Source organism: Chiloscyllium punctatum, chromosome 1, assembly GCF_047496795.1.
Source record: "Chiloscyllium punctatum isolate Juve2018m chromosome 1, sChiPun1.3, whole genome shotgun sequence".
NCBI classification, from domain to species: Eukaryota; Metazoa; Chordata; class Chondrichthyes; order Orectolobiformes; family Hemiscylliidae; genus Chiloscyllium; species Chiloscyllium punctatum.
The window spans coordinates 56,619,505-56,647,461 of NC_092739.1; the positions used below are offsets into that span (position 1 = coordinate 56,619,505).

Genomic DNA, 27,957 nt, shown 5'->3' on the forward strand with positions numbered 1-27,957 from the left:
TTTCCTTCAAACTGATGTAACTTAAATACTGCTGAGAGAGTAACTTGGTCTGATGTTTGAACACATGGTTTATCAGTCAAATATAATTCTTTATATTAAACTCATCAGTTCATAGTTCCTTGAAAGTTAAATATCAAGTAGGTAGGATAGTGAAAAAGGTGTTTCGTACAGTTTCCTTTATGGTCAGAATGAGTATAGGAGTTAGGAGGTTATGTTTCAGGTGTATAGTACATCGGTTAGGCCGCTTTTGGAATATTGCATGCAATTCTGATCTCCTTTCTGCCGGAAGAATGTTGTGATACCTGAAAGGGTTCAGAAAAAATTTACAAGGATGTTGCCAGGATTGCAGTGTTTAGATTGCTATGTAGGAATATGCACAATCCTGCTATTAAAGTAACTTCTTCATCCCAAGAAATGAAAACAGAATAAAGTTCACAGTTGATTCTCAAAATGTGTTCTAGTAATTCCATTTTATGTATTTTCTCAAATACAGGTAGTCTGGCTTGCAAGTGAAACATTCAACTATAGTGCAATAGATCGTGCAAAATCCAGAGGAAAGAAATATGCTCTTGAAAAAGTACCAAAAGTTGGTCGGAGGTTCCATAGGATTGGACTGCCTCCAAAGGTATAAATCTTAAACTTTGAAAGTAACTACTATTTCTTGGCAGTTTCTACCCATTTTATCTTTCAATGTACCCAACTACCAATACTGTAATATGAAATTTTGAAGGAGTAAAATACTTGTGGCCTATTATATTGATTTTAGGCTTTACGTTTTGTGCTACCATGACTGATTTTTGGTGGCTGAGGTGGCAGAATACTTCCACGTGTGCACAGTGTGCCAGAGTTTTTAAAATATAAAACTACGCAAGAATTGATATCACAATTGCATAGCTAAAAACAAAACTGCCTTGAGTATGGAGCAAACAGGGCCAGCAGATCTCCACATAGACTACGTTAACCTATCAAAGTTTGGTTAACAATAACTGCCCTTAAATGAAGAATTTCAAAATACAGTAAATTGCTTTAGAAAATTACATCAAAACATTTCTTATTATTGTAATTTTGTTTAGTCAGATTTGACTTTAGTAGATATTTAAGTTTTAAATTAATTTTTGACTCTGCACAGTTATTAATGTATAAAGTTCATTAATGTACCACTGACCCCTGCTGAGTAATCGTGTTATCCTATTTTGAACAACCTATGCAATGCGGTCCGTTTTCTCTTGAGTTTAGACTGGCATTTTAAGTTCAAACAAAAACAAAATTCCGACCTCAGCCTCTATCCTATTTTGGCAGGTTGGCTCCTTTCAACTGTTTGTAGAAAACTACAAGGAAGCAGACTATTGGCTTCGGAAATTTGAAGCTGATCCATTACCAGAAAACACTCGCAAGCAACTTCAGTCTCAGTTTGAGAGATTGGTAATTTTAGATTACATAATTAGGAATACAGGTAAATATGAAATTTCCTTTTCAAGTTGAATTGTAAAATTTGCTCAAATAAGTCTGTTAGTTCTGGAAAAAACATCTTTGCCATTGAATTTTTAATGTCTGATTTGTTTTGTCCTCCGTTTGGGATGAACCTTAGAGGTAGAGAATTAGAATTTTTAAAAATCTCCACCCAATTTTCACCAATCTCAACATGCTAATTAACTATTGACACAAAGCATCAGATGTACTAAGCCTGCTTTATATACATATTGAGTTGAAAATAATATCAATGAATCTAGTGACACAAGGAAGAGCAGTTGGAAGACTGAGTGACATCACCTAGAATCTTCAGTATGAATATTGAAAGCATTGTGACACTTAAGCTTCATTTTGTAAATTGTGTTAATAATTGCTGCAAAAGATTCACATTTTTGTTAATCAGGATAATTTGCTAGAATTGCCAAAATAAATGGAAAACAACATTTTTACTGTACGATCAGAAAGTGCTGATTGGTTAGCAGGTGGTTTCTGGTAGAGGCCTAGTCATGTGAATGTGCAATTAATGATTGGCAGACTCAAAAAGCTTTACTTAAATTCTAAACCAGGCAGATTGACTTTGGTCAAAACATTGCCTTGAAAAATGAACCAGAGAATTGCTGTTGAGTTAGAATGCACATCCAGTGCCTACCTTTTCTGCAGTGGACAAGATGTTGTGTTATATATAGCTTTTACTATACTCAAGGATGCTGCTCTGCAAGCCCGAATAACAATCCTAAGTAGATTTTCAGTATAATTCTACACACCTGCAATTATGTAGAAAACATTGTCCAATTGTGGAATTGCATCTAATGTCAGACATCTTAGCCAAACTATCATCTTTCAGTAATTCAAATTGCTCCACTTATTGCCATTGATAACCAATTTGCCAGGCTACTTTCTGACTGTAACCAATATTAACCATCCTTAATAGGACTGGAATGAATAGGGACACACTTTCTTGTCCTTGAAGGCCAGCAGTGAGCTAGATGGGTTTTCTGGTTCGTGTTTTAATGGTATTGGTCTGTAATTTAGTGCACTTATTGAATTTAATTTATTTGCTTACAATTTTGATTTTAAAATGTAGTCCTTTAGGTTGCTGTCCCAGCATGATAAATACTGCCTTACCCTGTTTATCCATGGTGAATTTTTCCTTCCTCGAAGATGTTTAGGAAGTAAACTTTTAGAGAACTGTGTTGTTAAAAAGCGATAATGCAGAGTTCTTTCACCTTGCTGTCCTCCCTTGAGGCCAAATACTTTGAAGGAATATCGATGGGATATCTTGGACTATTGTGAATAAGTAATAACTTAATGAGTTTTGAGAAGATTTGTAGCTCAGATTGAGGTTTTGGATGTAGGTTTGCTCGCTGAGCTGAAAGGTTCATTTCCAGACGTTTCATTACCTTGGTCATTAACCTGGCCAACGAAACACTGACTACACTATTAGAAGACCCAAAGACACATACACCAAGCACAAATAACTTCATCAACAAGGAGAATATCGCCAAGCTATATTCACCTTCAACAACAAAACTTACAGACAAACCAATGGAACACCCATGGGATCTCCGATATTAGGGTTCTTAGCAGAGGCAGTCATGCACAGACTTGAGCAATCAGCTCTGCTAACTACCCAACCCAAACTCTGGGTCTGCTACGTGGATGACACCTTTGTCATTACTAAACGAAACAAGTTAGAGGAAACTTTCAAGACCATCAATAATACCCTTACTGGCATAACATTCACTAAAGAGGAGGAAAACAACAACAAATAGCCATTCCTACATGTCACAGTAGAGGGAACTTCAAACCAATGTCTCCAGAAAAACAACACATACAGACCAAATATTGAACTACAGAAGCAATCATCCCAACACCCACAAATGAAGGTGCATGAGAACATTATTTCAACAAGCCAACACACTGCAGCACAGAGGAACTACACAGAGCAGAGGAAAAATCACCTATACCGTGTATTCAAAATGAATAGGTACCCAATGTCCACAGTCCGCCGATTTCTCAGCAACAAATCCAAGCAAGCAGATAAAACACATCCAGAAACCTGAGCCTCTCTCCCCGACATCAAAGACATCTCTGAAATGACTGCCAGACTACTCAGACCCCTTGGCATCATGGTAGTCCACAAAACCACCAACACACTAAAACAGCAGCTAATGAACTTGAAAAACCCTATACAGACACCAAGCAAAACTAATGTCATTTACAAAATACCATGCAAGAACTGTAACAAACCCTACATTGAACAAACAAGTAGAAAAATAGCCACCAGGATACATGAACACCAACTAGCCACAAAAAGACATGATCCTCTCTCAACTAGTATCCTCACATACAGATTAGGAAGGACACCACTTCGATTGGGACAAGCCAAACAAAGACACGCATGATAATTCCTCAAAGCATGGCATTCCAACCGGAACTCTATCCACAAACACATCAACTTGGACCCCATCTACTACCCCCTGAGAAAAAGAACAGGAAGTGACTTCACCACAGGAAATAACATCACCACAGAAAATGACATCACCAACCCAAAGAAACCCAAACATATAAATAGAAAGCAGGAATTTTCAGCATTGCTTTGCGTGAGGTCCACTGAAGATGTTACCTAGTAAGGTAACGAAACATCCAGAAATGATCTTTCAGCTCAGCGAACAAACCTACATCCATAAGTACTAACTATAACTGAATCAGTGAAATTGGATATAACAAAATGAAACAAACTCCAAGAAGAATATTCATTAGATATTGAGATGATCTAATAACATCTTAAGTTTGATTAAAGGCTATTTTAGGGTAACAGAAATAAATCTTTTTTTTGATCCTGGTGTATGGAACCAAGATTGTGAGGTCATTGAGAAGCAGGTCAGTCATTTTCTAACTGAATAGTGGCAGAAAGGATTGAGAGCTGAATTACCAACCCTTTCGTTCTTTAGTTGCCCAAGTTTATCGACACCTAGTGGACTTTTAAGAAATTATTATATAGATGCTCATAATTTTATTCTACACTCAACTGGTTACTTTAAATGGATTGGGTATCCTAAAATTACCAATGTGAAATTTTATTTTGCAATGTGTGTTGAAATGGCAACATTTTATATGTGGCACCCATGGAATTCAACAAAAAATTCAAGCAAATTGCTACAGGGTATTTTAGTCAAATGGAGCACTGAAAAATTCTGAAGGTAATACATAGGAAAATGGAGAAGTTATATGATATTTTAAGAGATGAAATGAATTTCAGAATTCAGTACCAGACTTCTTTGTCTGCTCTTTCCTTTCCTTGTCCCACAGATAGAGGAAATGATAACTGGCTGATGAAATATGAAAAGCCAGAAACCACAAAAGAGCTTTCTGATAAGGTGGGTGTTGGAAATTATCACTAAATGCACGCGTTTTGTTTGTACAAAATTTGAATTAAGTAGAAGAAAGTATCATTGTTGTACCAGATCTAATCCAACTTGATGGTAATATTTGTCAATAAGACAAAGCTAACATATTTTTAATGCAGAATGCTTTAGCGGAAAAAAATCTACATTTTAATTCTTAAAATTTTCTTTTCTAAAATCATTAGGAAATAAGCTTGTGAAATGGTTTTTATTCCATGGGACAGAAGTTTTTCCATAAGTCGTGGTACTTCCTGTCAGACTACTTGAACAGTCAGTGGATGTGCATTTTTGCCACAGCACCTTTACAGTCATTTAATACTCTATGAAATGTTAGTTGGTTGAAGTCAAGACTTCTGCCTTTTCTTGAGTGAAGATCAGCATCAGAGCTACTGGCCAATCAGATTAACCTGCAGCGTTTTAGTCCCAAAAGAGCCAGGAGCAGCACTGACCAGCAAGCAGTTTGAGATTCTAATTCCAGAACAGGTAAATGAGAGGTAGAACAGTGGAGTTCCATGAAAGAGAGATGAGGCTTAGCGAGCTGACTACCATTGTATCTAATCTGCACAGTAAATCATTTTTCATCTTTGTAGCATTCTGTTCAGTTAATCTAGATGATCCCACCATAAAGTATAGTCGGTTGATTCTTAATCATCATCAATCAGTTGTCCTCAATAGAAATTTGCTGAGAAAACAAAACCATTTCTGTTCCCAATCTACAATTATAAATAATTTTAAAACTTACAATTTGTAAGCATCTATATGGTAGGATTCTTTATAGTTGCTTTTGTAATAGTTACACATAATCATGCTTGCTGGGTCAAATATGAACAAACTATCAATGTCACAGAATAATAAAGTTCAATTGCAAAAACTTGTATTAATAAAGTACTTTGAATTTAATGTACCCAGCAGTTTTATCAAACAAAAATTGACAGGTAAAAGAGTGCATGTGCTTATCTTTATTTAGGTAGAAATTGAAAGTGTGTCAAATATATTTTAAGTCAGTATTAAGCCTTGAATTGCATGTGTCAAATAATCAGGTGACTAATTCCAGTAGCTTGCATTCATGTTTTCACGCTGTTTTACTTAATAGCTAAAATTTGCAAATCCCAAAGATATAAAATCACGTGATTAACCATTCAGAGTATCCAGCTCATTCTCGAAATTTATTTCTCTAGCCCCTACAGAAACTTGATTTAAGTTGTGCTGTGCTAATTTAGAACAAAAAAAACCTGAATTGATTTACTCATTTTCCATGTTTTTCTTTTACTCCATTCACTGAAGGTTTGCTGATATTAGTTCATGGATTCATGTAAAACCTCTTTATCGAGCCTTCCCTAATATAGGTAAATGTATTAGCAATTATTCCCTTTAAATATGAGGATGACAAAGATCTGAGATCTGGTGAATTCGCTGAGCGCTTTTGGGATGGCAGTGCATTTGTTCCTAATATTATAGCTAGATACTTTGTTTTTATTTAATAGCTGTTACCTTGAATAGAATTAACAAAATTACTAATGACGTGGATTATTTAAACAAAATCTACTCTACTCAATAGGACTCTGAATGGGCACATAGCAAAGAGCCAGCCATTAAAATTGCGGCTATTGACAATGGATTGGCTTTTCCATTTAAACATCCTGATGAGTGGAGAGCCTGTAAGTGCATTTAGCTCTAACACTTGTTTGTTTATTTGCATGATTGTTAGTTCAGATTAAAATATTTTCTGAAGTTTTGTATATGAAGTTTTAACTTTGCACCTTGTTAACTTGAAAATATTGTTTTGTTTGTGAAATGCATTTTTATGATATTGCCATTGCATTAAATCAACACTTGAGAATGTTGCTATATCTAAGTGTTTCCCATATGTGAAGTTTGATAAGTTATCAAGTATGATAAACTACTTGACATGAAATGTAAATGAATTAAGTTATGAACACTTTAAAGTAAGAAAGATCGCCGCAAAAGTTAAATAACCAGGCAAAGTATTTTGAAAACCTTCTGTCAATTCAAAATATTCAGGGTCCAAATAAAATTTGCTAAATTACATCTTTGACATCAATATTAAACCAAGCTGTGTAAAACTATTTTCTGTTCAAGCACTTTTCTTAACATTTCTATTCCATTTTTTTGATGACAGCATGCCTGGGCTTAGTTGATCTACCAGGATTTTGCAATCTGGAACACTGATTTCATGAATTGAATAAAGCAATTTTTAAGTAAAACCACAGCATCATTTACAGCGCTAAAAGAGACTATACCAGCTTTCTTCAGAGTAAATCAGTAAACTCTTTTGACTACTTGGTTGCTGAAGCTGGCAATTGTTTTCCCTTGAAGTATCCATTATGTTTCCTTTCGAAATCATTGTTTCTGCTTACACAAATCTTGTGGACAATAAGCTCTAGGTCATTACCATTTGCATCATTTTTCTTGAAAACATTTCGTCCTCACATTTGCCCAAAATCTTAAATCTCTGTGCACCACCCTGCCCCCGGCCTTGTACTGTCAGTTAACAGGATGTCTTTCTCCTTCTCTTCCTTATCTGTCAAATTTCCTCAACTTCCTTTCCTATAAGGAGAACTTTGCCAACTTAAGTTTGGTCCCAGATAATGTGGTAAAGAGGGCCTTTAATAGTGTATTGGTAAATCTCATCTGCATTCTTTCAAGGATTTCATCATCTTGGCTAACGTAATAACCAGAACACATCCCATAGGGCTTAGTGACCACTGTCTCTCTGTCCTGCCACTTTCAGTGTACAGAGGAACCTCAATTATCTGGCATTTGATTATCTGAATTATCTGGCTGCCTGTTAAACAGCTTATTCTATAATATATGACTAATAGTGTTTTTATTATAATATATGTAGTTTAAAACTCAGTCTTTGTTCACAGTCAAATCCTCTCATCGTAACAATCGTAAAGGTCTGACATTAAAGTGATTCACAACAGTCACCTATTTCACCAGCAACATAAATCAATCAATGCTGATTAATGACAACAGCAACAAATGGTCACTATTAAACATGCATTTAAGACAAATATTAACAGATTATAATCTTTGACCACAAGATTACACTTGCCACTTCTGCATTATCATGCATTTGCTACAATCAGCAATGTATTCCAATGCTGTGTTACTGAGATAAAACATTTGAGGTGATAGATGTCAAGCTGCTGCCTCTAAATCCTGACAAATTGGTAATGGAGCCTAAGCAACACTGTTCCTTTTAATTTAAGTTTCTTACTGAGTGCTTCATGCTGTTTTGATTTTTTTTTAACTTGGAGCTTTAAGGTATTACCTCTTGTTTGTCCTTTAAACCTTGATGGTCCCCATCACTCATTTTAAATGTACATATTTCACTGGGTCAAGTAAAAATTTGTGTAAAGAGGCATTCTCAGTCCAATTGTCAATAATAACTACTTTTAAACCTATGCACAGTTTTATCTATGGGTAGTTTTTTTTTTTTGCTTTGTCTTCCAATAGATCCGTTTCACTGGGCCTGGCTTCATCAAGCTAAAATTCCTTTTTCGCAAGAGACAAGAGACTTTGTTCTTTCCCGAATTTCAGATATGAATTTCATTCAGGACCTCTGTGAGGATCTATATGAACTCTTTAAGGTTTGTTTGAAGTCCTTTGCACCACACAAATTTCAGTCAATGGCCATCTCTAATAAGAGACAATCTCACCACCACCTCTTGATATTGTGGTGTTAGTATAATTGTATCCCGGCACATCCCCTTCCCCAAACGTTGGACATCCTGGAGACTACCATTGATGAACAACTCAGCTAGACTCGCACTATAAAAGCAGTGGTTACAAAAGCAGGTCAGAACCTAGAACTATTGTGGCGAGTAATTTACCTCCTGACTCCCATAGTCTGTCCCAAGGACTGTGATGGAGTACTCCCCACTTGACTGAATGAATGGGTGCAGCTCCAACAAGACTCGAAGCTTGAGGCCATCCAGGACAAGAAGCTTGCTTAATTTGCACCACGTCCACTCCCTCCACCAAGATGCTCAGCAGCAGTATGGACTTTCTAGAAGATGACTGCATAAATTCACAAAACATTTTTAGCATTTTCCAAATGCATGACCAATTCCATCCAGAAAGACAAGGATAGCAGATGCATCTGCAAGTTCCCCTCCATGCCATTCGCTGTCCTGACTTGGAAATATATTGCCATTGCTTCGCTGTTGTTGGGTCAGAATCATGCAGTTCCCTCCCCAAGGGCATTGTGGTTCTACTGACAGCACATGGACTGTGGCAGCTCACCACCACCACTACATAAGCAGCAAGTAGAGATGGGCAGTAAATACTGGCCAGCCAGTGATGCCATGTCCCACAAGTGAATAAAAAAAAGTTTGCACTATTTGCACTAATGTCTTCACAAGAATTTTAGTTACAGTTAGCTAAATATGCATATTTCTTGGGAAGCTGAAATTTAAAGCCAGTCTGTGGATTGAATGGATAAATTTACTGTTTTATAGATTATCTTTAAGAAAATTGTTTGTTGAATTAATTTTCTTGAGCCTGAATTTGAGACTGTCCTGGGGGATGGGTGCTTATGTTTTATGTTGCTAAAATGATAACAATTTCAAAAAAGTTGCCATATATTTATTTGAACAGGCAAAATTGACAAGAAAAGATAGTAGGTCTGTAAACCTGCTACACATGGATAGTAGAAACATTATTTGAATTTTCCCTGCTTGGCTCATAGTTTTGTCTTTAGGTGGATATGAAGCTGTCTGGACTGTGCAAAGGTATTTTAGATTCTGGCACTTAACCTGTGTATGGTAGACTGAGTGGTCTGCAGTGCTATTTTCTCTCCCATTTCTCAATGAGCTGGGGTATACTTGCTACCTTCCAATCATCGGGACTTGTTCTAGATTCTAAGCAATTCTGGAAGATGAGAACAATGTATTGCAATTTCTGTAGCTACCTTTTTTAAGAACTGTAGATTGTATGTTTTCAGATCCAGAGATTTGTTTCCATTTGGCTCCATTAATTTTTCTGGTAATGTTCCTTACTATTTAAGTTTCTAATTCTGTTGGATCCTTGCTGTCCCATTATTCCTTACAATTTTGTTGTGTTGCTATGCCATGGAGATATACTCTCATACTTCTTTGTCTGACATTTCCTTGTTCTCCATTGTAGTCAACCTTGCCTTGCTTCTAATGATTCTACATTTACTTTGATTAATCAGTTTCTATTAACGATGCATTTTTATGCCTCTTGCTCAGCTGCTAATTTAGTGGACTAATACTAACTTGATTTCATAGTTTAAGAACATGAGAAAAAGAAATCTGCAGAAGTGAAACAAAGCAACACCTTTCACTCTGCACTGAATTCTCACTATGGCTTCTTGTTCGACTGAGAAGCAATTGGATGATTTATAAAGTTGACTTTGGACACGCAAAGCACTAAAGTTTTTGACGACTTGTTTTGTTTGTTTTTCCTTCATTCTAGTGGTGTATTGCAAGTGGAGCCACTGCTGTTGGTCATTTTTATAAATGACCTAGTTGAGGGCATAGAAGGATGGGTTAGTAAATTTGTGGATGACACTAAGGTCAGTGGAATTGTGGATACTGCTAAAGGATGTTGCAGGTTACAGAGGGACATGGATAAGCTGCAGAGCTGGGCTGAGAAGTGGCAAATGGAGTCTAATGCGGAAAAGGTGAGGTGATTCACTTTGGAAGAAGCAACAGGAATAAAGTGTACTGGGCTAATGGTAAGATTCTTGGTAAAGTAGATGAGCAAAGAGATCTCGGTGTCCATGTACATAGATCCCTGAAAGTTGCCACCCAGGTTGATAGGGTTGTTAAGAAACATAGTGTGTTAGTTTTATTGGTAGAGGCATTGAGTTTCGGAGCTATGAGGTCATACTGCAACTGTACAAAACTCTGGTGTGGCTGCACTTGGAGTATTGCGTACCGTTTTGGTTCCTGCATTATGGGAAGGATGTGGAAGCTTTGGAAAGGGTTTAAAGGAGATTTACTAGGATGTTGCCTGGTATGGAGAGAAGAACTTGTGAGGAAAGGCTGAGGGACTTGAGGCTGTTTTTGTTAGAAGGTTGAGAGGTGACTTAATTGAGACATATAATCAGAGTGTTAGATAGGGTGGACAGCGAGAGCCTTTTTCCTTGGATAGTGATGGCTAAAGGGGACACAGCTTTAAATTGAGGAGTGATAGATATAGGACAGATATCAGAGGTAGTTTTTTTTACTCAATACTAGGGGCGTGGGACACCTTGCCTGCAACACTAGTAGACTCGCCAACCTCAGGGGCATTTAAATGGTCATTGGATAGACACAGGAATGAAAATGGAATAATGTAGGATTGATGGGCTTCAGATTGGTTCCACAGGTTGGCGCAACATCAAAAGCTGAAGGGCCTGTACTGCGCTGCAATGTTCTATGTTAATTCTCAATTTGTACACTTTCTAATAAGCTAAGTTGCCTTACAAAAGTAAAAATATTCTACGCAGAGTTTTATTATAGGTAGAAAACTGCATTAATGTAGCATTTCTTCGTAAATGTAAATTGTCTAAACAGTGATACTGGTATAAAATTTTTTTAAAAGCTACAATTTAAAGTGTTGAGGTTGTGTCCTGGTTCTTGCAGAAACCTTTCTTGTACTCATGTACATGGTTTTATTTTTCAGACTGACAGAGGATTTGACAAACCCACCTTTGAATTGCAGATGTCAGTGATGAGAGGACAGGTAACATATGAATTTTACCATGAATTTTCATGAAATTGCTATGAACAAAGAACTTTACAAGGAATGGTTTGGCCACTGGTTATCTTTTAACCCCTCTATGTCTGCTGATTGAAGTTCTGTTATGCGAATCCTATAACAAAATTTAATTTATATAAATGATCTTTAATCTAGAGGTTTTTTTGAACTAAGATTGTGTGTACATGATATGCATCAAATGGTTATAGGAATGGGCTGTATAATTCATTGTCTTCATGCTAACTCTTTACAAAGGCAACACACTATACTAACCTACTCTACCATCTTTTCCATATACCTACAATGTACTTTTTCTCCCAGTAATTTTTAAAAATATATTCCCTACAGTGTGGAAACAGACCATTTGGTCCAATAAGTCCCCACCGACCTTCCGATGAGTAACCCACTCCCCTATATTTACCCCTGACTAATGCACCTTGCCTACACATTCCTGAACGCTATGGACAATTTAGCATGGCTAATTCACCTAACCTTCATCTTTGGATTGTGGGAGGAAACCGGAGCACCCAAAAGAAACCCACACAGACATAGGGAGAATGAGCAAACTCCACATACAGTTGCCCGAGGTTTGAAACGAACCTGGGTCCCTGGCGTTGTGAGGCAGCAGTGCTAACCACTGAGCCACCATGCCGCCCAGTTCTTTCCAGTTATCCAGTTCTTTCTCTTTCTGAAGGCTTCCTCCAACTCACTGAGGGAACGCATTCCAAATTCTGATTTTTTTTTTTTGGCTTTTCTCCATGACGCTATTTGATAAGTTGAATAAAAAGCAGTGCTGCTTGGTTCTCTATTCTGCTAATGGGAACAGTTTCTTGATATCTGCCACGTCCGGACACTTCACTTCTATCATATCTCCTTTTAATCCTCACTTCAAAAAGAACAACCTCACTTCTCTAACCCAGCTACGTGACTGAAGTTCCTCATCCTTTATGCCGCTCTTGTGTATTTTTTCTGCACCCTTTCTCATGTCATCAAATTTTTGCTAAAGTTTGGTGCCCAGAATAAGAGACATTGAAATCAAAGAAGTATTTTATAAGGTGTATCAAACTTTTTTTTTATACTGTATGCATCTGTTCATAAATCCCATGGTCACGTATACTTAACTGTTTTCTCAAACCACCCTGCCCTTTGCATACAGATCCCTATATCCCTCTCTCCTTGATTTTATGATAGTGTGGATCTCATGTTAAATTGCATCTGCCACTTGTCCATCTATATTTTTTATAATTTAATGGGATGTGAATTTTCTTGGCTGGCCAGCATTTATTGCCTACCTCTAGTTAGCCTTGAAGGTGGTGGTGGTGGTGGTGGGCTGCCTTTTTGAACCATGATAGTCCATTTGCATGGCGGGGAGATTTCAGGATTTTGACCTGTTCCACTAGTCTGTCTGTGTTGTCTTGAAAGCTGACAGTCCAGTTTTACCATGTTTTGTCATCCTCACTTTTTGGAAGTCTGTACCTCAAAGTTAAGGTCATTTAATAATATCAGGAATAGCTTGGGTCCTAATACTCACCCTTGGGAACTATATACCTTCCTCCAATGTGAAAAACAACTCTTCACTACAGTGTCTTAACAACCAATTTTATATCCATGTTTGACCTTAAACTTTGAGCATGTCATGTGGTGCTTTGATGCTTGTATTTTGAAAGTCGGTGTAGATGGCACCAATTGCATCATTCTAATCAATCCCAACTATTATAACATCAACTCATTCAGCCAAAGCCGTTAAACAACAATCACCCATAACAAGTATATGGTGGCTTTCATAATTTGTCCAAATGTTAGTTAATTTGTTACGAATTTTTGTATCTGAAACCTTGCCAACCTCAGATTCCATTGACTGGTCTACATTGTCATATTCATCCTTACACTCTTGTTCACAAAGAGGTTTTAATATTTGTAATTCTCCAGTCCTCTGGCATTACCACAGGACTTAAGGAGGATTGGAAACTTATGGTTAGAATGTAAACAATTTCCACTCTTCTCTTCTTTTAGCAACAACGCTGCATCTCATTCGATCATTGTGACTTTTTGTTTCAATGACTAATCTAGCTATTCCCTCTATCAACATTTTTGCACATTTGTCTCAGCTTCATTCTCTTTCACTAGCTTTGCATCTTCTTAAGATGAATACAAAGATCTCACTTTTAGCACTTCAGTTGTGTCTCCTGTCTTACATACACATGTCTTTTTGATCCCCAATTGATTCACTCCTAATCATTTTTACCACCCTTTTACTGTTTGTAGGCATAGACTTTGAATTCTTGAAGAGACTGGCAACTAACCTGGGTCTCAAATTTTATTATCCACCTCTTCTTCCTTTATTGTCTATTATTTTCATTTAAGAAGCTTTGAACAAACAAATCCAGTCTTTTCCTCCTTATGGCAGTGTACATTCCCATTCCACATAATCTTACCTTTGAAAGCAACCCATTGTTCTTAGTTTTCTGTTCTCACCCTGTTGAGATTTGCCTCTCCTCAATTAACTGCTTTTGAAAAGTCACTATCTCACTTATTTACATGCTTTTCAGAAGTTTGGGTTCTAATGTGCAGTTCATATTTTCATGCAGAACTGTGATAATGGTTTTTTGAGTGGTGACATTTTACTTAAGAGCAATAATTATTTATAATGGCTTAAAAAATTTGTTACAGCTATTCATTGAATAGATCGTATTTCATAAGATGAAAGGAACTGAATTTAAAAGCGTACTCTGCCTTTCCTTGTTTTGTACCCAGATTTTGAACCTTACTCAGGCACTTAAAGATGGGAAAAGTCCTATTCAACTCGTCCAGATGCCTCGTGTGGTTGTGGAAAGAAGTAGTTCTGGAAGTCAAGGCAGGATAGTCCACTTGAGCAATGCCTTCACCCAGACATTTCATTGCAGAAAGCCATTCTTTTCATCTTGGTAGTGAATGTATAAGGAAACCGCCATTTGGATGGTTTCTAACTACCTGTTTGATACCACTGTAAATATGCAATAAGATGAAAATCAGAGGGGACAGCTTAAGTTCCACTGGATGTCTCCTTTTGTGGAAACATATAAATGAATTTGAAATTGTATCTTATTTGCCAAAAATAGTTGCTTTGGTGTAATTCATCAAATGTTAGCTGCTGAAAGTAATGTTTACATTTTTTGCTATGTGAAAATTTTGAACCAATTTGTCAGGGAACATGTAAACTACTGTCTTAATGTATTTTTATACAAAAATTTAAAAATTTCCAACAGTAATGTATTAAATATCTGGGCAATACTGTCCTAAAGGGAATTTCTTAAGATGTTTGTTTGTATGTTCAAACCAAAAACTTTTAATTTCATACAGAGAATGAGAAAATGTTTTTGTAAACAGCACTGATCACTGTATTTCTTTCATTGAAAGGCATTAAAACAATGTTGAAGCACATTTTAAAATCTCAATTAGTTAATAGCAGTCCACTGTGCACCAAATGGCAAATATTTTCTTTTCTCTTTCAAATGTTATGGGTGTCATTGGTAAGACTGGTGTTTATTCCCCATGAGAACATCGTGGTGAGCTGTTGCCTTGATCCACTAATGCAGGTACAGTTACAGTGCTGTTTGGAAGAGTGCTTCAGAATTTTGACTCATCAATAGTGAGAGTTCCAAGTCAGGACATTGTGTATGGTTTGGAGGGGAACTTGGTGGTTGTGATCTCGGTGTCCACTGACCTTGTTTTTTTTTCTAGCAGGTAGAGGTTACAGGTTAGGAAGGTGCTGTCGAAGAAGGCTTGATGAGTTACTGCAGTACATCTTTTACAGACTGCCACTGTGCATCAGTGAAGATTTTCGATTTTATTGTCACACGTACTTAAGTACAGGAGTACAATCAGAGTGTGGCAGCATCCAAGGAGCAGGAAAGTCACATCTGGGGCATTCCTGATGAAGGCTTATACCCGAAACATAGACTATCTTGCTCCTCGGATACTGTTTGACTGGCTGTGCTTTTCCAGCATCACAATCTTCAACTGATCTCTCGCATCTGCAGTCCTCACACTTTATACTGTCTCCTACAGGAGTACAGTAAAATGTCATCACATGTGCCATCTTAGGTACAAAAAAACTTGTAGTAAGAGAAGAGAGTTAAAAAGTTAAGCACTACCTTCATAGAATATGTAGAAAAATAAAGAAATACGGTTATAATTAACACTGAAGTCTGTCTTTAAACTAGAAAGTAAAATGAATTAAAAGTTCAATAGCTTCAAGTCCTCCACTTATCTCACTCTCTGGGGAGTCTCAGCTATCTTGATGTCACCACTGGAGATATTGGAGGACCTCCCTCAATGCCCAGAGAAAAGATCTTGTCTATTCACCCTATCCATGCCCCTCATGATTTTATAAATCCCTATAACATAACCTTTCAGCCTCTGATTCTCCAAGGAAAATTGTCCCAGTCTGTTTAGCATGTCCGTACGGTTCAAACCTTCCAACCCTGACAAGATCCTGGTAAATCTTTTCTGAAACCTGTCAAGTTTCAGAACATCCATTCTATAGCAGGAAGACCAAAATTGCATATAATATTCCAAGTGTGACCTAACCAATGTCCTGTACAGCTACAACATGACACCTCAACTCCTATACACAATGGTAAAAGTGAGGACTGCAGATGCTGGAAATGCACAGCAGGTCAGGCAGCATCTGAGGAGCAGGAAAATAAAAGTTTTGGGCAAAAGCCTTCATCAGGAAACCTACCTATACACAATGCACTGACCAATGAAGGCAAACGTACCAAACCTCTCCTTCACAATCCTATCTACCTGCCTCTCCACTTTCAAGGAATTGTGAACCTGCACTCCAAGGTCTCTTTTTGTTCAGCAACACTTCCCCAGGACCTTACAAGTCCTGTCCTGATTATCCTCTTCAAAATTCAGCACCTCACATTTATCTAAATTGAACTCCCCCTGCCACTCCTTTGTCCATCTGATTAAGGTCCTGTTGTACTTTTTTGGCTGTTCACTGCACATCCGCTTGATGTCATCTGCAAATGTACTAACCATACCTCCTATGTTCACATCCAAATCATTTATATAAATGACAAAGCATTTTCTCAATTATGACAAATTATCTATTTGTATCCAGAGATACTGCCTCACCTGATCAGTTCAAGCATTTTCTATTTTTAACTGTGCAGATAATGGCTAATGCATTCGACAGGAGAAAGTGAGGACTGCAGATGCTGGAGATCAGAGCTGAAAATGTGTTGCTGGAAAAGCGCAGCAGGTCAGGCAGCATCCAAGGAGCAGGAGAATCGACATTTTGGGCATCAGCCCTTCAGGAAAGAATGCTGATGCCCGAAATGTTGATTCTCCTGTTCCTTGGATGCTGCCTGACCTGCTGCGCTTTTCCAGCAACACATTTTCAGCTAATGCATTAGACGGGTATCTTTGTCCACTAATGTATATTGTAAGTGAAACATTCTCAAAGGGTAGAAAGTATGTTCACTGGAGAGACAACTTTCTCAAAAAGAACAATGAGTTTTGAACTTAACTGTATGGCTTCCTTTAATTTCTACAACCAACTAAATCAAACACTGAAATTCAAACATCTACTTCTGTTTGCACCATTTGCTTCAGACTACGATAAGTGGATATTGGTGTAGTTAGATTCTGCTAAATAGCAAGTACCTCACTACCAACTACACAAACTTTAACTGGATGAATTAAGTGTTATTGAGCTAGAGTTTTCGCTCATGGAACATCCCTCCACACAAGTGAAACTTGAGCACAATGTGTTTCATTGCTGTAAGTCAATTGGTGATGTAAATTTGAAAACTCAATGCATTCACCTGGATTAAAACAGGTATTCAGATATACAATTATGAACATTGATAACTCAGTAAATATTGAAATTAATTGAGGTCAAGCCTTTTGTTAAATCTTTGTGATACATTTGACTGTGTTTCAGACTGGAATTGTTTTGGTCTATGGAGTTATTTAAAAGGATGAGCCAGTAAGATGCTACATTAAATTTAAATAGAAAACAGTCCATTAGAACGTAGAGTTTGGAACTGTTACCTGATAAATAAACTAATGCAATATAATGAATTCATTTTTATGGTTTTAAATCCATCTCACTAAGTACATTTTCTGAAAGTTTCCCCATGGCCCAGAGCATGGAAATCATAACAGGTTTATCATTTTGAAACTATTCAGTAGCCACTTCCCTAAGCACACACCTAAGCAGTGTTCTCTGTTGGGTTGACCTTAACATTGCCACTTTAAGTTATGGGTTAAGCAGGTTGTGAAAATAAAATCAGGGTTTCTATTATCAACTGATCTATGCTAGGGAAAAAGTAAAAAAAAATTGGGTAAGGCCAACATCAGGCTTTGACAATAAAATGGTCATATGAAGCCTGCAATAGCCATAGTCAAACTTTAGAATACTAAACATGAAGTGCAGGATCCACACTGGGCAGAATACATACAAGTTTGAACAATCATTTTGCTGAGCCTCCAGCCAAGTACACAAAACAATATTTTTCAGTGTCTGCTACAATCAAATTGCAAATGTGACTCAACTTCCACTTGATTTATACTTTAGTTCTTTCTCTTGCTCCAATCTGACATTGTTCTATTAAGGTCAGTGTAACCTTGAGAAACAGCATTTATTAGTGACTTTTAAGCCACCTGGGTTCAACAGTTCTTACTCACCATTCTTGGACAGCAATTGCTGTGCTATTTGCAGATTGAAAAGTGTACAATTGTTTCACCTGGACAAAGAAATGGAGTAAAAAGGACATTAGCAAGTTATGCGAGTGGGTGAGTGATTGTAATGCAGAAGTTTGAGGTGATGCACTTATAGTTGGAAGATAACATTGGGAGTACAATTGTAAAAAAGGGTACAGGAGAGTACATGGGTATCAGTGCAGGTGGCAGCATAGGTGGACTGTGCAGGAAATAATGATATATTCAGCTTTATTAAAATGGACAGTACAAGAGGAAGGACATGCTGAAATTGTACATGACACTTGTTAGACCTCAGCTGGAGTACAGCTGTGGGTGCCACAGTATAGGAAAGTGGTGAATGTATGAGGGTGTAGAAGTAGTTTACACGAATAGTTCCAGGAATGCATTGAGGATAGATTGAAGTTGGGATTGTTCTGAGAGAGAAATGGCCAAGAGGAGATTTGAAAGGGGTTTGCTAAAATCATGAAAAAGGTTGAATAGAGCATACACAAAGCTGTTCCTCTTTGTAAAAAGGGAAACAAAAGGATTTAACAGTGATGTGCAAACTAAGCAGGGTGATGTTTAACAAAATAAACAGCAAGCAATTTGGATATGGAATACATTGTCTGGAAATGTGGAGGAGATCGGTTTAGTAGAGGTATTCAAGAGGGCATCACATGATTACTTGGTTAAAAGTGGTGTGCAAGGGATTATGGATAAAAGTAATCAGATTGGGACAAGATAATAGAACTAGTACAGGCATAAGTGGGCCAAATAGCCTCTTCACCAGAGGGAAAAAAAAATCTGATTCTGCCCATAGGTCAATAGCTATTCATCTCCAATAACCAGAGAGACCCTTTTGTTCAGAGTTTAAAAAAAAAGAGACGGACCAAATACTCTAGTACATAGAAGCATTGTGGTGATGCTGAGCTTGTTCTCTTCTTGGAAGTCTCATCCAGTAGTAGCACTTTTGTCAGTCTGCAAGTTACAGATCAGAATTCAACCCAAAATTTGGACATTAGTCGACTGACATGGAGTGCAGCATCATTCACAACATGTATTTTTGGATGACTTAATTTCAAACTTTCATGCTTTATGAAGTTGAGTTTTCCCTATTCAAACTTAAAAGGTTTGTTTTTACTCACCCAGTGTACACAATCAGTAATTTTTAGCTATATTCTGTAAAAACATTGTGCCTCTTAATTGGGAAAAAGCTTTACATTGAAAAAACTCAACTTGTATAGGAATTTAAAAAACATTTTATTGCAAAATAACATTTCCATTACAATAACTACAGCATGCAATTTGTCTTTGAACTGAAATATTCAGTAATATAAAAAATTCCACCATTCTCGATGGACGATTCATTTGGCACCACAGAGCCATTTAATGCAAACTATTTGATTAAATTTGCCCATTTTCAAAATCCTGAAAACTTCAGGAGTTCCTAAGTACATTTAACAGATAAGTATATACAGTTTTTGTCTAAAGAATACATTGCAAATGCAAGAATAAAGTAGAAGGCACCAACTTTGAATTCTATTCTGCCATGTGCATCTCTGGCCGTGTTACATTTACTGATGCTGCAATGTAATTAAAAACTTTTAAAATGATCTCTCAAATAAATTGTAATCTAGTGTCAGAAAAGTTTCAAAATATTTCATGTCTTGTCACATTTCAATACATCAGGGTGGAACTATTAAAATAATTCACCAGTAAGCCACTTACTGCTATTATCAATTATCAGACCTGTGCATATCATTAACAGGAGTAATAAATGAAATCTCTATCTTCACCATAACTCAAACTGGCAGCATCACTTTATCCATTTATTATTTCTCTGATCCAATTTTGAAATGTTGTTGTCCTTGCATAGACCCCAGGTTGATTTGGTCTTCCACAACCTATTCCAAAGGAAACAATCCCTGCTACCAGCCATGCCTGAGAATTTTCATCTTGACACAACAATGGTCCTCCAGAATCTCCCTAAAATCAAGACAGTAAACAAGGTTAGAGATATTGAATGGTTTACCAGCCCAGTACTAAAGCCACACAAAAGTTATGAAGTAGAATTACATGTCCTGTAATTTCTAGGCCAGCAGGAAAAGACACCAAAAAGCAGTTACAAAAAAGCTTTAACACAGAAATAATGCAAAAGAACCATCCTATCTCACCTACATACATCTCTAGCTCCACTTTGATTCTACTCTAATGGTGAAGCAACAATGCTGCTTCATCAGCACTAACCCATCCGAATGGGGAACAAAGGGAGCATTTATTCCTTCTATTACTGTGCCAATCATAATTTGGTGTTAATGTGCACAATCTCACAATGAGTTTAAGGTTTGACAATTTCTTCTGACCCATTAATTGATCCTTAAGAAATAATTATGCTGCAATCTTGGGGAACTTGGTTCTAAATATTACCTTACAACACTACATTTTTCTTCTCTTGGAAAGAAGGAGTACTGTAAATTAAGAAAAAATGTTTATCATTTAAAACTTGAATTTGTTGAATTGCTTGCACAGGTCCCTGACTAGAGCATTTCACTTTACCCAGGATCAGTAGTTTGTTTCATAGCAAACGTGACCTCATAACTGAGGCAATGGGACCTTTCAACCCTGGGGGGTGGGGGGGGGGGGGGGGGGGGGTGTGGGAATTTAAATTAGTTTATTCTTAACATTGCTCAAGAGACATGCTGCAAAAGATTTTCAACTTGACAAATGCAGAAGTACTAAATTTCACTTGAGCACAATTTATACAAGAGGGGAAAGGGGTGCTGATTGGTCAACAAGTTGACAGATTGCCTGACAAGTTAACAGCTTTCTCCATGCTCATGGTTTGGACTGACCAGCCCTTTTTTTTGAGGGGTGAAATTAAGATGGTTTGAAATTTAGCATTCTTGCATTTGTCATGTTGTCAAAATTTAACAACAGGTCTCATTTCAGCAGATTGATAGGACAAAGACATAATACATCCTAGAGGAAAGTGGCTGCTTGCCCCACATTCTAATAATTGGCCAACATCTCAATTTTACCAAGACCTATACAAGAGTGGACAGTCTCAGAGGATGTGATCTTTTGGGTTGTAACTTGAAGGCTCAACTTTAGGCATTTCCCAAATATTGCATCCCTCAACATTTCTAAAAGTAGGAATGAAATGTCCCTTTGATTCAGCCTTTAGTGCATTTATATAGCTCCTTCAAGTTTATATTATGGGGAAAGTTATACATGTAATGTGACAGTTTTAACACTTAGGGTGCTCAACGAAAAGTGATAAGTGTAATTCACAAATTAGGGAAGAAAATACAATTCTGTACCTGGCATGCATCTCTGCCACCTTCTAGATACCCTGCGCAAATCATTTGTGGAGTTATTTGTGGTAGAACTCTTTGGCACTGGCTATTGTTGAAAACCATCACTTCAGTCTGCAAAAGTTCATTACTAGATGATATTCCTGGCATGGAAAAAAGTTTGTAAGCCAAAGTAGTTAGTAATTATTTAAAATCGAATAACAGGTTTGACTAGTAAATCCACTGATTTTCCCCACTACAAATTAGCAGAATTAATACTTCGTTATTTTCTTCCTGCTGAGTCTCAAACATCACAGCATTAAAGCACCAGGGAGGTGGTGTCATTGGGTTAGTTACCTAGAAGCACAGGTTAATGTTCTAGTGACATAAAAGTTCAAGTCCCACCATGACAGATGGTGACATTCTTACAAGAGTTGTTTCTTACAATTAATTAATTGCCACTCTTGGTGACTACATTGTAGTACCATATCTTCATATCACCAATACTCAAAGTTAATTATTGAGTATACATATTACAGATTCATTTTTAAAAAAAAAGTGTTCTCTTTTGAGAGATGTGGGCATCATCAGCAATACCAGAATTGGTTGATCTTCCCTAACTTACCTTGAATCAAATGGTGAATGAACTGCATTGGAATGTTTAAATGTTTATTGAATGCAAGAAAACTAGAATCATAAATTTAAGTCCATTTTGTGTAAACATGGTCATCTAGATTCTAAAAATAACCCTTATGAATCAGGTTCATTGTCCACTTTATTAAACTTATCTATGCTGAGTGCTTGGGCTACACAAATCAGACATATATGTTTTGTCTTAATGACCTTTTCAAAAAAAGCAGGTATGAAAATATTTGCAGCTGCAATTCAAGCTTGAAGTCAATGCCTAAACTAATTAAGGTTTTAAATACATACCATTTTCCTCTGTTGTCCCCCATCCAATAATTATACATCTTCGGCCAGAAGTGAATGATGTTGTGGCTGTGGGTAGACAAGCTGGTTGAACAAAATCGGTATATTCAACTGGATGTTCCAACTCCAACAGAGCCACATCGTAATTAAAGGAAGATGATGTTTTCTGAGGATGAATAATTATTTTCTTAATTGCTCGATGCTGGACTTCACGTTTGTTTAACTGATTTAGGAAATGTAGACCAAAAACAGCAGTCCATTTTTCTGGGTCATTCCTATAAATTTAAAAATATAGGAGAAATGTCAAATGTTCTCAGAAAATTTAACATTGTCAATATCTCAGATTGGGACTGATCAATTAGATGGCTGGAAGTCTTTAAAAATAATGGCATGTGTACATGACGTTTGATGTTTGCCAGTTTTCTTTCCATTTATGAAATAACTAGATTCTTCTTCCCACTCTGATCAGTAAAGATATACTCTTACGTGAAGTAATTATGCATTTATTGCAGCAGTAAACATAGCCACAGATTTTTAATCCAATACAAACAAAATGCATAAACTCTCATGTACTCAAATCAAAACAGAGAACTTTATTCCATTTTCTATCTCGATAAATTAGTATGCAATTTAAAAGCCAATTTTTTGGTAAATTATTGAAGGACATTATTTGGTAGTCATTAGAAAAGTACTAGGGAAAGTGGGAACAGTAGAATCATTTAAGGAGCAACTGGATCAGACAGCATGAGGTCTAAAACATTTCTGGCCAGATAATTAAAAAATGACCATCAGCCTTCATCATCGTTAGCATGATTGGGCAAAACAAGTCAGTGAGAATCTTTACATGTCATCCATGAAGGAGACAGAAGCAAACATCTTAATAAGGATACATCTGAGAAATGAAATGCGAAAGGGGGAGAGAGATTTAGAAAACACCAATTATGCAAATTCAGAAGCCACCAAGCTGCTGGATCTGATTAAGTGCTAATCTTTCATTTAACATAAAAAAAGAGTATCTATATAGCATAGAGACTCACTGGGGCTTTCTTAGAAAAAAGTTCTTCATTTTATTAGTATTCATTTCAATTTTGATTTCTAATCTTTTGTTAATAACATTTCTTTTTCCCATGAATCAGCAACAACTTGCAATAAAGTTTATCTTGCTTGTGTAAGCCAAAAGGACAACTTCTGTCTGCTTTATCTTGTATTCTTACTTATTAAAAATGTAGCTACCTGGACAACATTAAAAAGCAACCGTTCAAAGATCTTTGATGGTCATAATACTATTCTTAATAAGATCTTCAGCCACATGTGAGAACAAAAAGACAACTCAAAATTATATCTATAGCAGACCTGAACTTTTAGTTGGTGGATCAATCATTTACCTGTTCTCGAAGCAATGTGCAGCAGACAGAATCCATCTACAGGCTACAAGGGTTGCACCACAAATATGATTTCCACTCAGCTGCAAGCTTACTTGAAAAGGCCACTCGCCATCCACTGTACCTTTTCCATTTATAATCTTGGCCATTACTGTTTTTTGACGTCCACAACCTTCCATAAGAGAATTACTAGAATGAATTTTTAAATCAGCAACTGAATATGCTACAGTGGATATAGTTCTATTCATGACTTATTCAAAAAGCAAGAGCTAGAATTCTAGATTATTGCATTCAGACCAGAAAACAGCTTGGAGGCAGACCATCTCACTTGTGTAAATTCTAACTGAAACCATTTTATTGTAGATTTTCAGGTCTGACTCAAACTCAACAGTAAGATACAAACTATTGAAAAAAATTCTGAGAATGAGGAATTTGTGTTCTCATTACCAATTAACGGAAGTCACTCCTCACCTTTGACCACTTTCATTTAATCCTCAAGTAGACCTTACTTTGATTTATAATCTCAGTTTATATGTTTGTTAAATTTCTATTGTACCATTCCAAGAGAGTGTTCATTTCAATATATGAAAGCAGAAATATATAGTTGCCACTTACCACAGGCTGCATAATCAGATGTTTTGCAAGCATCATTATCTATACACTTCACTTGGAAATAAAGGACTGCAAAACAAAATAAGACAGTTAGCTTTAGAAACTGAACAATTGGTTTTAAACAATTCTCTGTGCAAGCTCTCTAGCAAGTTGTATTAATTCCTGAGAGATTCCATTTAGAGAACAACTCAATAAAATCTATAGGTGGAGTTCAGGACAATGGGCAAAGGACAAATTATACATTTGCATTTGCATTCATCTAATCCAACCACCAATGGGAGAAACTAGTTTTGTTTTCTCCTTCCTTTTTGTAAAGTATTACTGTAGCCAGAATATTACATTGATTCATTTGTAAAAATTTTTCAAGGTACAGGTTAGAATATTCAGGTGAACAGATGAAATTCTGCAAAAGCTACAAAGTTTAAATGCTTTTTAAACTAGAGGCTGAATGATATACTGACAGGAGCTCTGACAGGTGTACAAAAAAAAATTCAAAAACAAATTGCTAGAGAAACACTAAAGGTCTGGCAGAATCTGTGGAAAGAAAGTACAACCAATGTGGAGTTGAGTCACCCTCGTTCAGAACATTCTTCCGCTTCTTCTGCTCTGAAGGAGGGTCACTGGTGAGGAGTCACTTTAGCTAATGGGTAATGAGGAAACAAAACTCAAGATTCTCAAAAATGTTTTTTTGTCTCATCTAGCAACCCCACCATCGTACGTCCTGTGACCGTGAGAAACCACAGCTGTAGCCACTGGTTACCCTATTCAAGGTAATAGCTGTCTGTCATGACAACATGCCATCTTAAGGCTTTAAAAGGTCTTAGGCTCTAATTAACTGAAATGCCACCCTCCCCACCCCTCCTCAAAAGATTCTGTCATCTTTGTTTAGATGGAGTGCCTGTCAAAAATGGTGTCAGGTATCCCTGACATGAAGTAGGGTTGTAACCTGGAAGTGCACCAGACATCAACATCCTAATTCCAGTTATAAAAAGAATGGAATAGAAATTTAGCATTAACTGTCACTTAGTCAAATGTAAGTTAACTAATGACAGCCAGTATGGATTGATTAAAGGCAAATAGTATTTTATGACAAGGTAACAGGGGGTGGATGAGGTTGTGGTGGTGCAATTTGATAAAGTTCTACATAACACATTTGTCAACAAAGTTAGAGCCCACGGAATAAATAGATAATAGCAACATGGTACAAGATTAGCAGAGCACCAAGAAATCGTTGTGCTTTTCTGAACTGGAGAAGCAAAAATAAGTGGGGGTTTTCCAGAGGGTCCCTATTAGGACCAGTACATTTCTACATCTTAATGACCAAGATGTGTGTATACCAGGCATAATTTCAAACGTTTGCAAAAAATGCACTCGGTAATATTGTGAACTGTAGAAGGGGAGGGGCATCATAATAAACCTAAAGAACTCAGACAAGCTAGAGGAGTGGGCAGATGTGATAAATGCAATTTAATGCCAGGAAGTAGGTGATACAACCAAAGTACATGCCGTGGGCAGCACAGTGGCACAGTGGTTAGCACTGCTGCCTCAGCGCCAGAGACCCGGGTTCAATTCCCACCTCAGGCGACTGACTGTGTGGAGTTTGCACATTCTCCCCGTGTCTGCGTGGGTTTCCTCCGGGTGCTCCGGTTTCCTCCCACAGTCCAAAGATGTGCAGGTCAGGTGAATTGGCCATGCTCAAGTGCCCATAGTGTTAGGTAAGGGGTAAATGTAGATGTAGGGGTATGGGTGGGTTGCGCTTCGGCGGGGCGATGTGGACTTCTTGGGCCGAAGGGCCTGTTTCCACACTAAATCTAATCGTAAGAGCAGAAAAGACATTAGAGTCTATCTGCAAAGAAAGTTTAGATCAGCATGGGATCCTAAACTTTAAGTAGAGCAGGAATTGCAAAACAAGTTAGATAAACCTGTATAAAATAATGGTTTGACTTTAACTGGAATGTTGCATCCAATTTTTGGGGGTCACACTTCAGGATGTACTTTAGAGAGAACAGCAAAAGCTAATGAGAGTAGTTCCAGGGATGACGGACTTCAGCTACAAGAATAGCTCTGAACATAAATTCAAAGTCACAACATCCTGGCTTTTCAATATAGATTAATTATCAACCCAACAGTTATAGACTTTCAAAGAAAAAGGCTCATCACTTTCTCACAGCAATTCGAGATAAGCAAAAATGCAATCTTACACATATCCCAAACAAAGAGATAATTAATACATATTACAACTGAAGTTGTACTTAACATTTAAAAACAATCTTCCGCGAATCCAGTTTGAGAACAAAACAAAAGAAAATCATTAATTTGAAATCGCAAATATAATCCAAAAATCTCCCTTCCAGCATAACTAAACATTGGAATTAAACAGTTTGTAAACGGTAGTAGTGCTTCTGTAATTCTACAAATTTACTAAGAAGTCAAGACGACTCGGAGAGACAAGTGAACTCAAGTTTCATGTTTATATTCTTCCCCAGAACTATTCTGATGGAGGGTAAAAGATCTCTCCCACTTTACAATGTAGGCTAAACCTCTACTTTCCAACATTTTGTAGTTCCTACGCTATAAACCGGCTTTAAAAAAAATACTGGTGCCTAATGATATCGCTATTGTACAGGGGAATTTTAAACATTCGTAATTTACTTTTCCAGACTAGGTAAAACGTACGGTTATAAAAACTCAAGTCTTAAAAATCCTTTTTAAATGTTAATCTATTACATGTTTAAACAGAAGCCCACACCCAGAGAAATAAAAAAACATACTCACTCAGTACAACGGCAATCAGCACAGCCACTACAATAATGAAGATTAAGACTGAAACCACTGCAAGTATTTTTAAAGCTCGTGTCGATGGTGTCAATGTTTTGACTTCCTCAGGTCGCGGGGCTTCTATGTTCGTAATAATCATTGTGGTTTTGGGGCTAAATTCTGAGTGGGGAAAAAAAAACTAAATCTGCCTGTACGTGTTTCCAAAGTTACTTGCTACTCTCAATCGACAACCAGCCATGCGGACGGTAAGTGGGTCTTATTTATAAAGCGTGGAATTGCGGCTAGCTGTTAGGTCACGTTATGAAATTTCAATTTGACCGTGGTTTCCGGGTCGGAATTTACCTGTTACATGACGTTTCAAAGCATTGTATCATAAACAGGTATCATCGCGCGAAAGAAATAAAAGCAGGTACAAATATTTAGATTTTAAAAAAAGTTAAGTATCTGCAGAATAACTCACATAACCAGCATTTTAAACGGAAGTAATACGTGAAAACGTCATGAAACTGCATAAGCTAAGAATTAAAGCCCAGAATTTGGTTTGATATTTGATATTGTAAGCTGCATAAAACAAATCATTTTTTTGTTTTGTTATAATGTGAAATCATAGAATAATATAGATATACAGCACGGAAAAAGGCGCTTTATCCAAGC

General features: G+C 37.0%; 2 protein-coding genes across 2 annotated transcripts in view; one reads left to right on the top strand and one right to left on the bottom strand.

Annotated features, from left to right (window-relative positions):
* The window catches only part of LOC140468319 (phosphatidylinositol 4-kinase type 2-beta-like), a 42,137-nt gene extending 27,105 nt beyond the window's left edge, over nucleotides 1–15,032 (top strand). Inside the window, exons 3-9 of the mRNA XM_072564532.1 lie at nucleotides 498–625; nucleotides 1,300–1,453; nucleotides 4,783–4,850; nucleotides 6,436–6,535; nucleotides 8,361–8,494; nucleotides 11,538–11,597; nucleotides 14,367–15,032. Coding sequence (XP_072420633.1) covers nucleotides 498–625; nucleotides 1,300–1,453; nucleotides 4,783–4,850; nucleotides 6,436–6,535; nucleotides 8,361–8,494; nucleotides 11,538–11,597; nucleotides 14,367–14,540 — 818 coding nt within the window. The 3' untranslated portion in view covers nucleotides 14,541–15,032. The remainder of the gene's footprint in view (nucleotides 1–497; nucleotides 626–1,299; nucleotides 1,454–4,782; nucleotides 4,851–6,435; nucleotides 6,536–8,360; nucleotides 8,495–11,537; nucleotides 11,598–14,366) is intronic.
* A 4,559-nt stretch (nucleotides 15,033–19,591) lies between these two features.
* Nucleotides 19,592–27,587, bottom strand: LOC140482282 (serine protease 27-like). Its single transcript, XM_072579499.1, has 6 exons — nucleotides 27,301–27,587; nucleotides 24,529–24,594; nucleotides 23,917–24,085; nucleotides 22,535–22,806; nucleotides 21,629–21,765; nucleotides 19,592–20,294 (listed from the first exon to the last, which is right to left on the bottom strand). The coding sequence occupies exons 1-6, from the start codon at nucleotides 27,440–27,442 to the stop codon at nucleotides 20,130–20,132; spliced, it is 951 nt and encodes a 316-aa protein (XP_072435600.1). The 5' UTR covers nucleotides 27,443–27,587; the 3' UTR covers nucleotides 19,592–20,129.
* Between the last annotated feature and the right edge of the window lie 370 nt (nucleotides 27,588–27,957).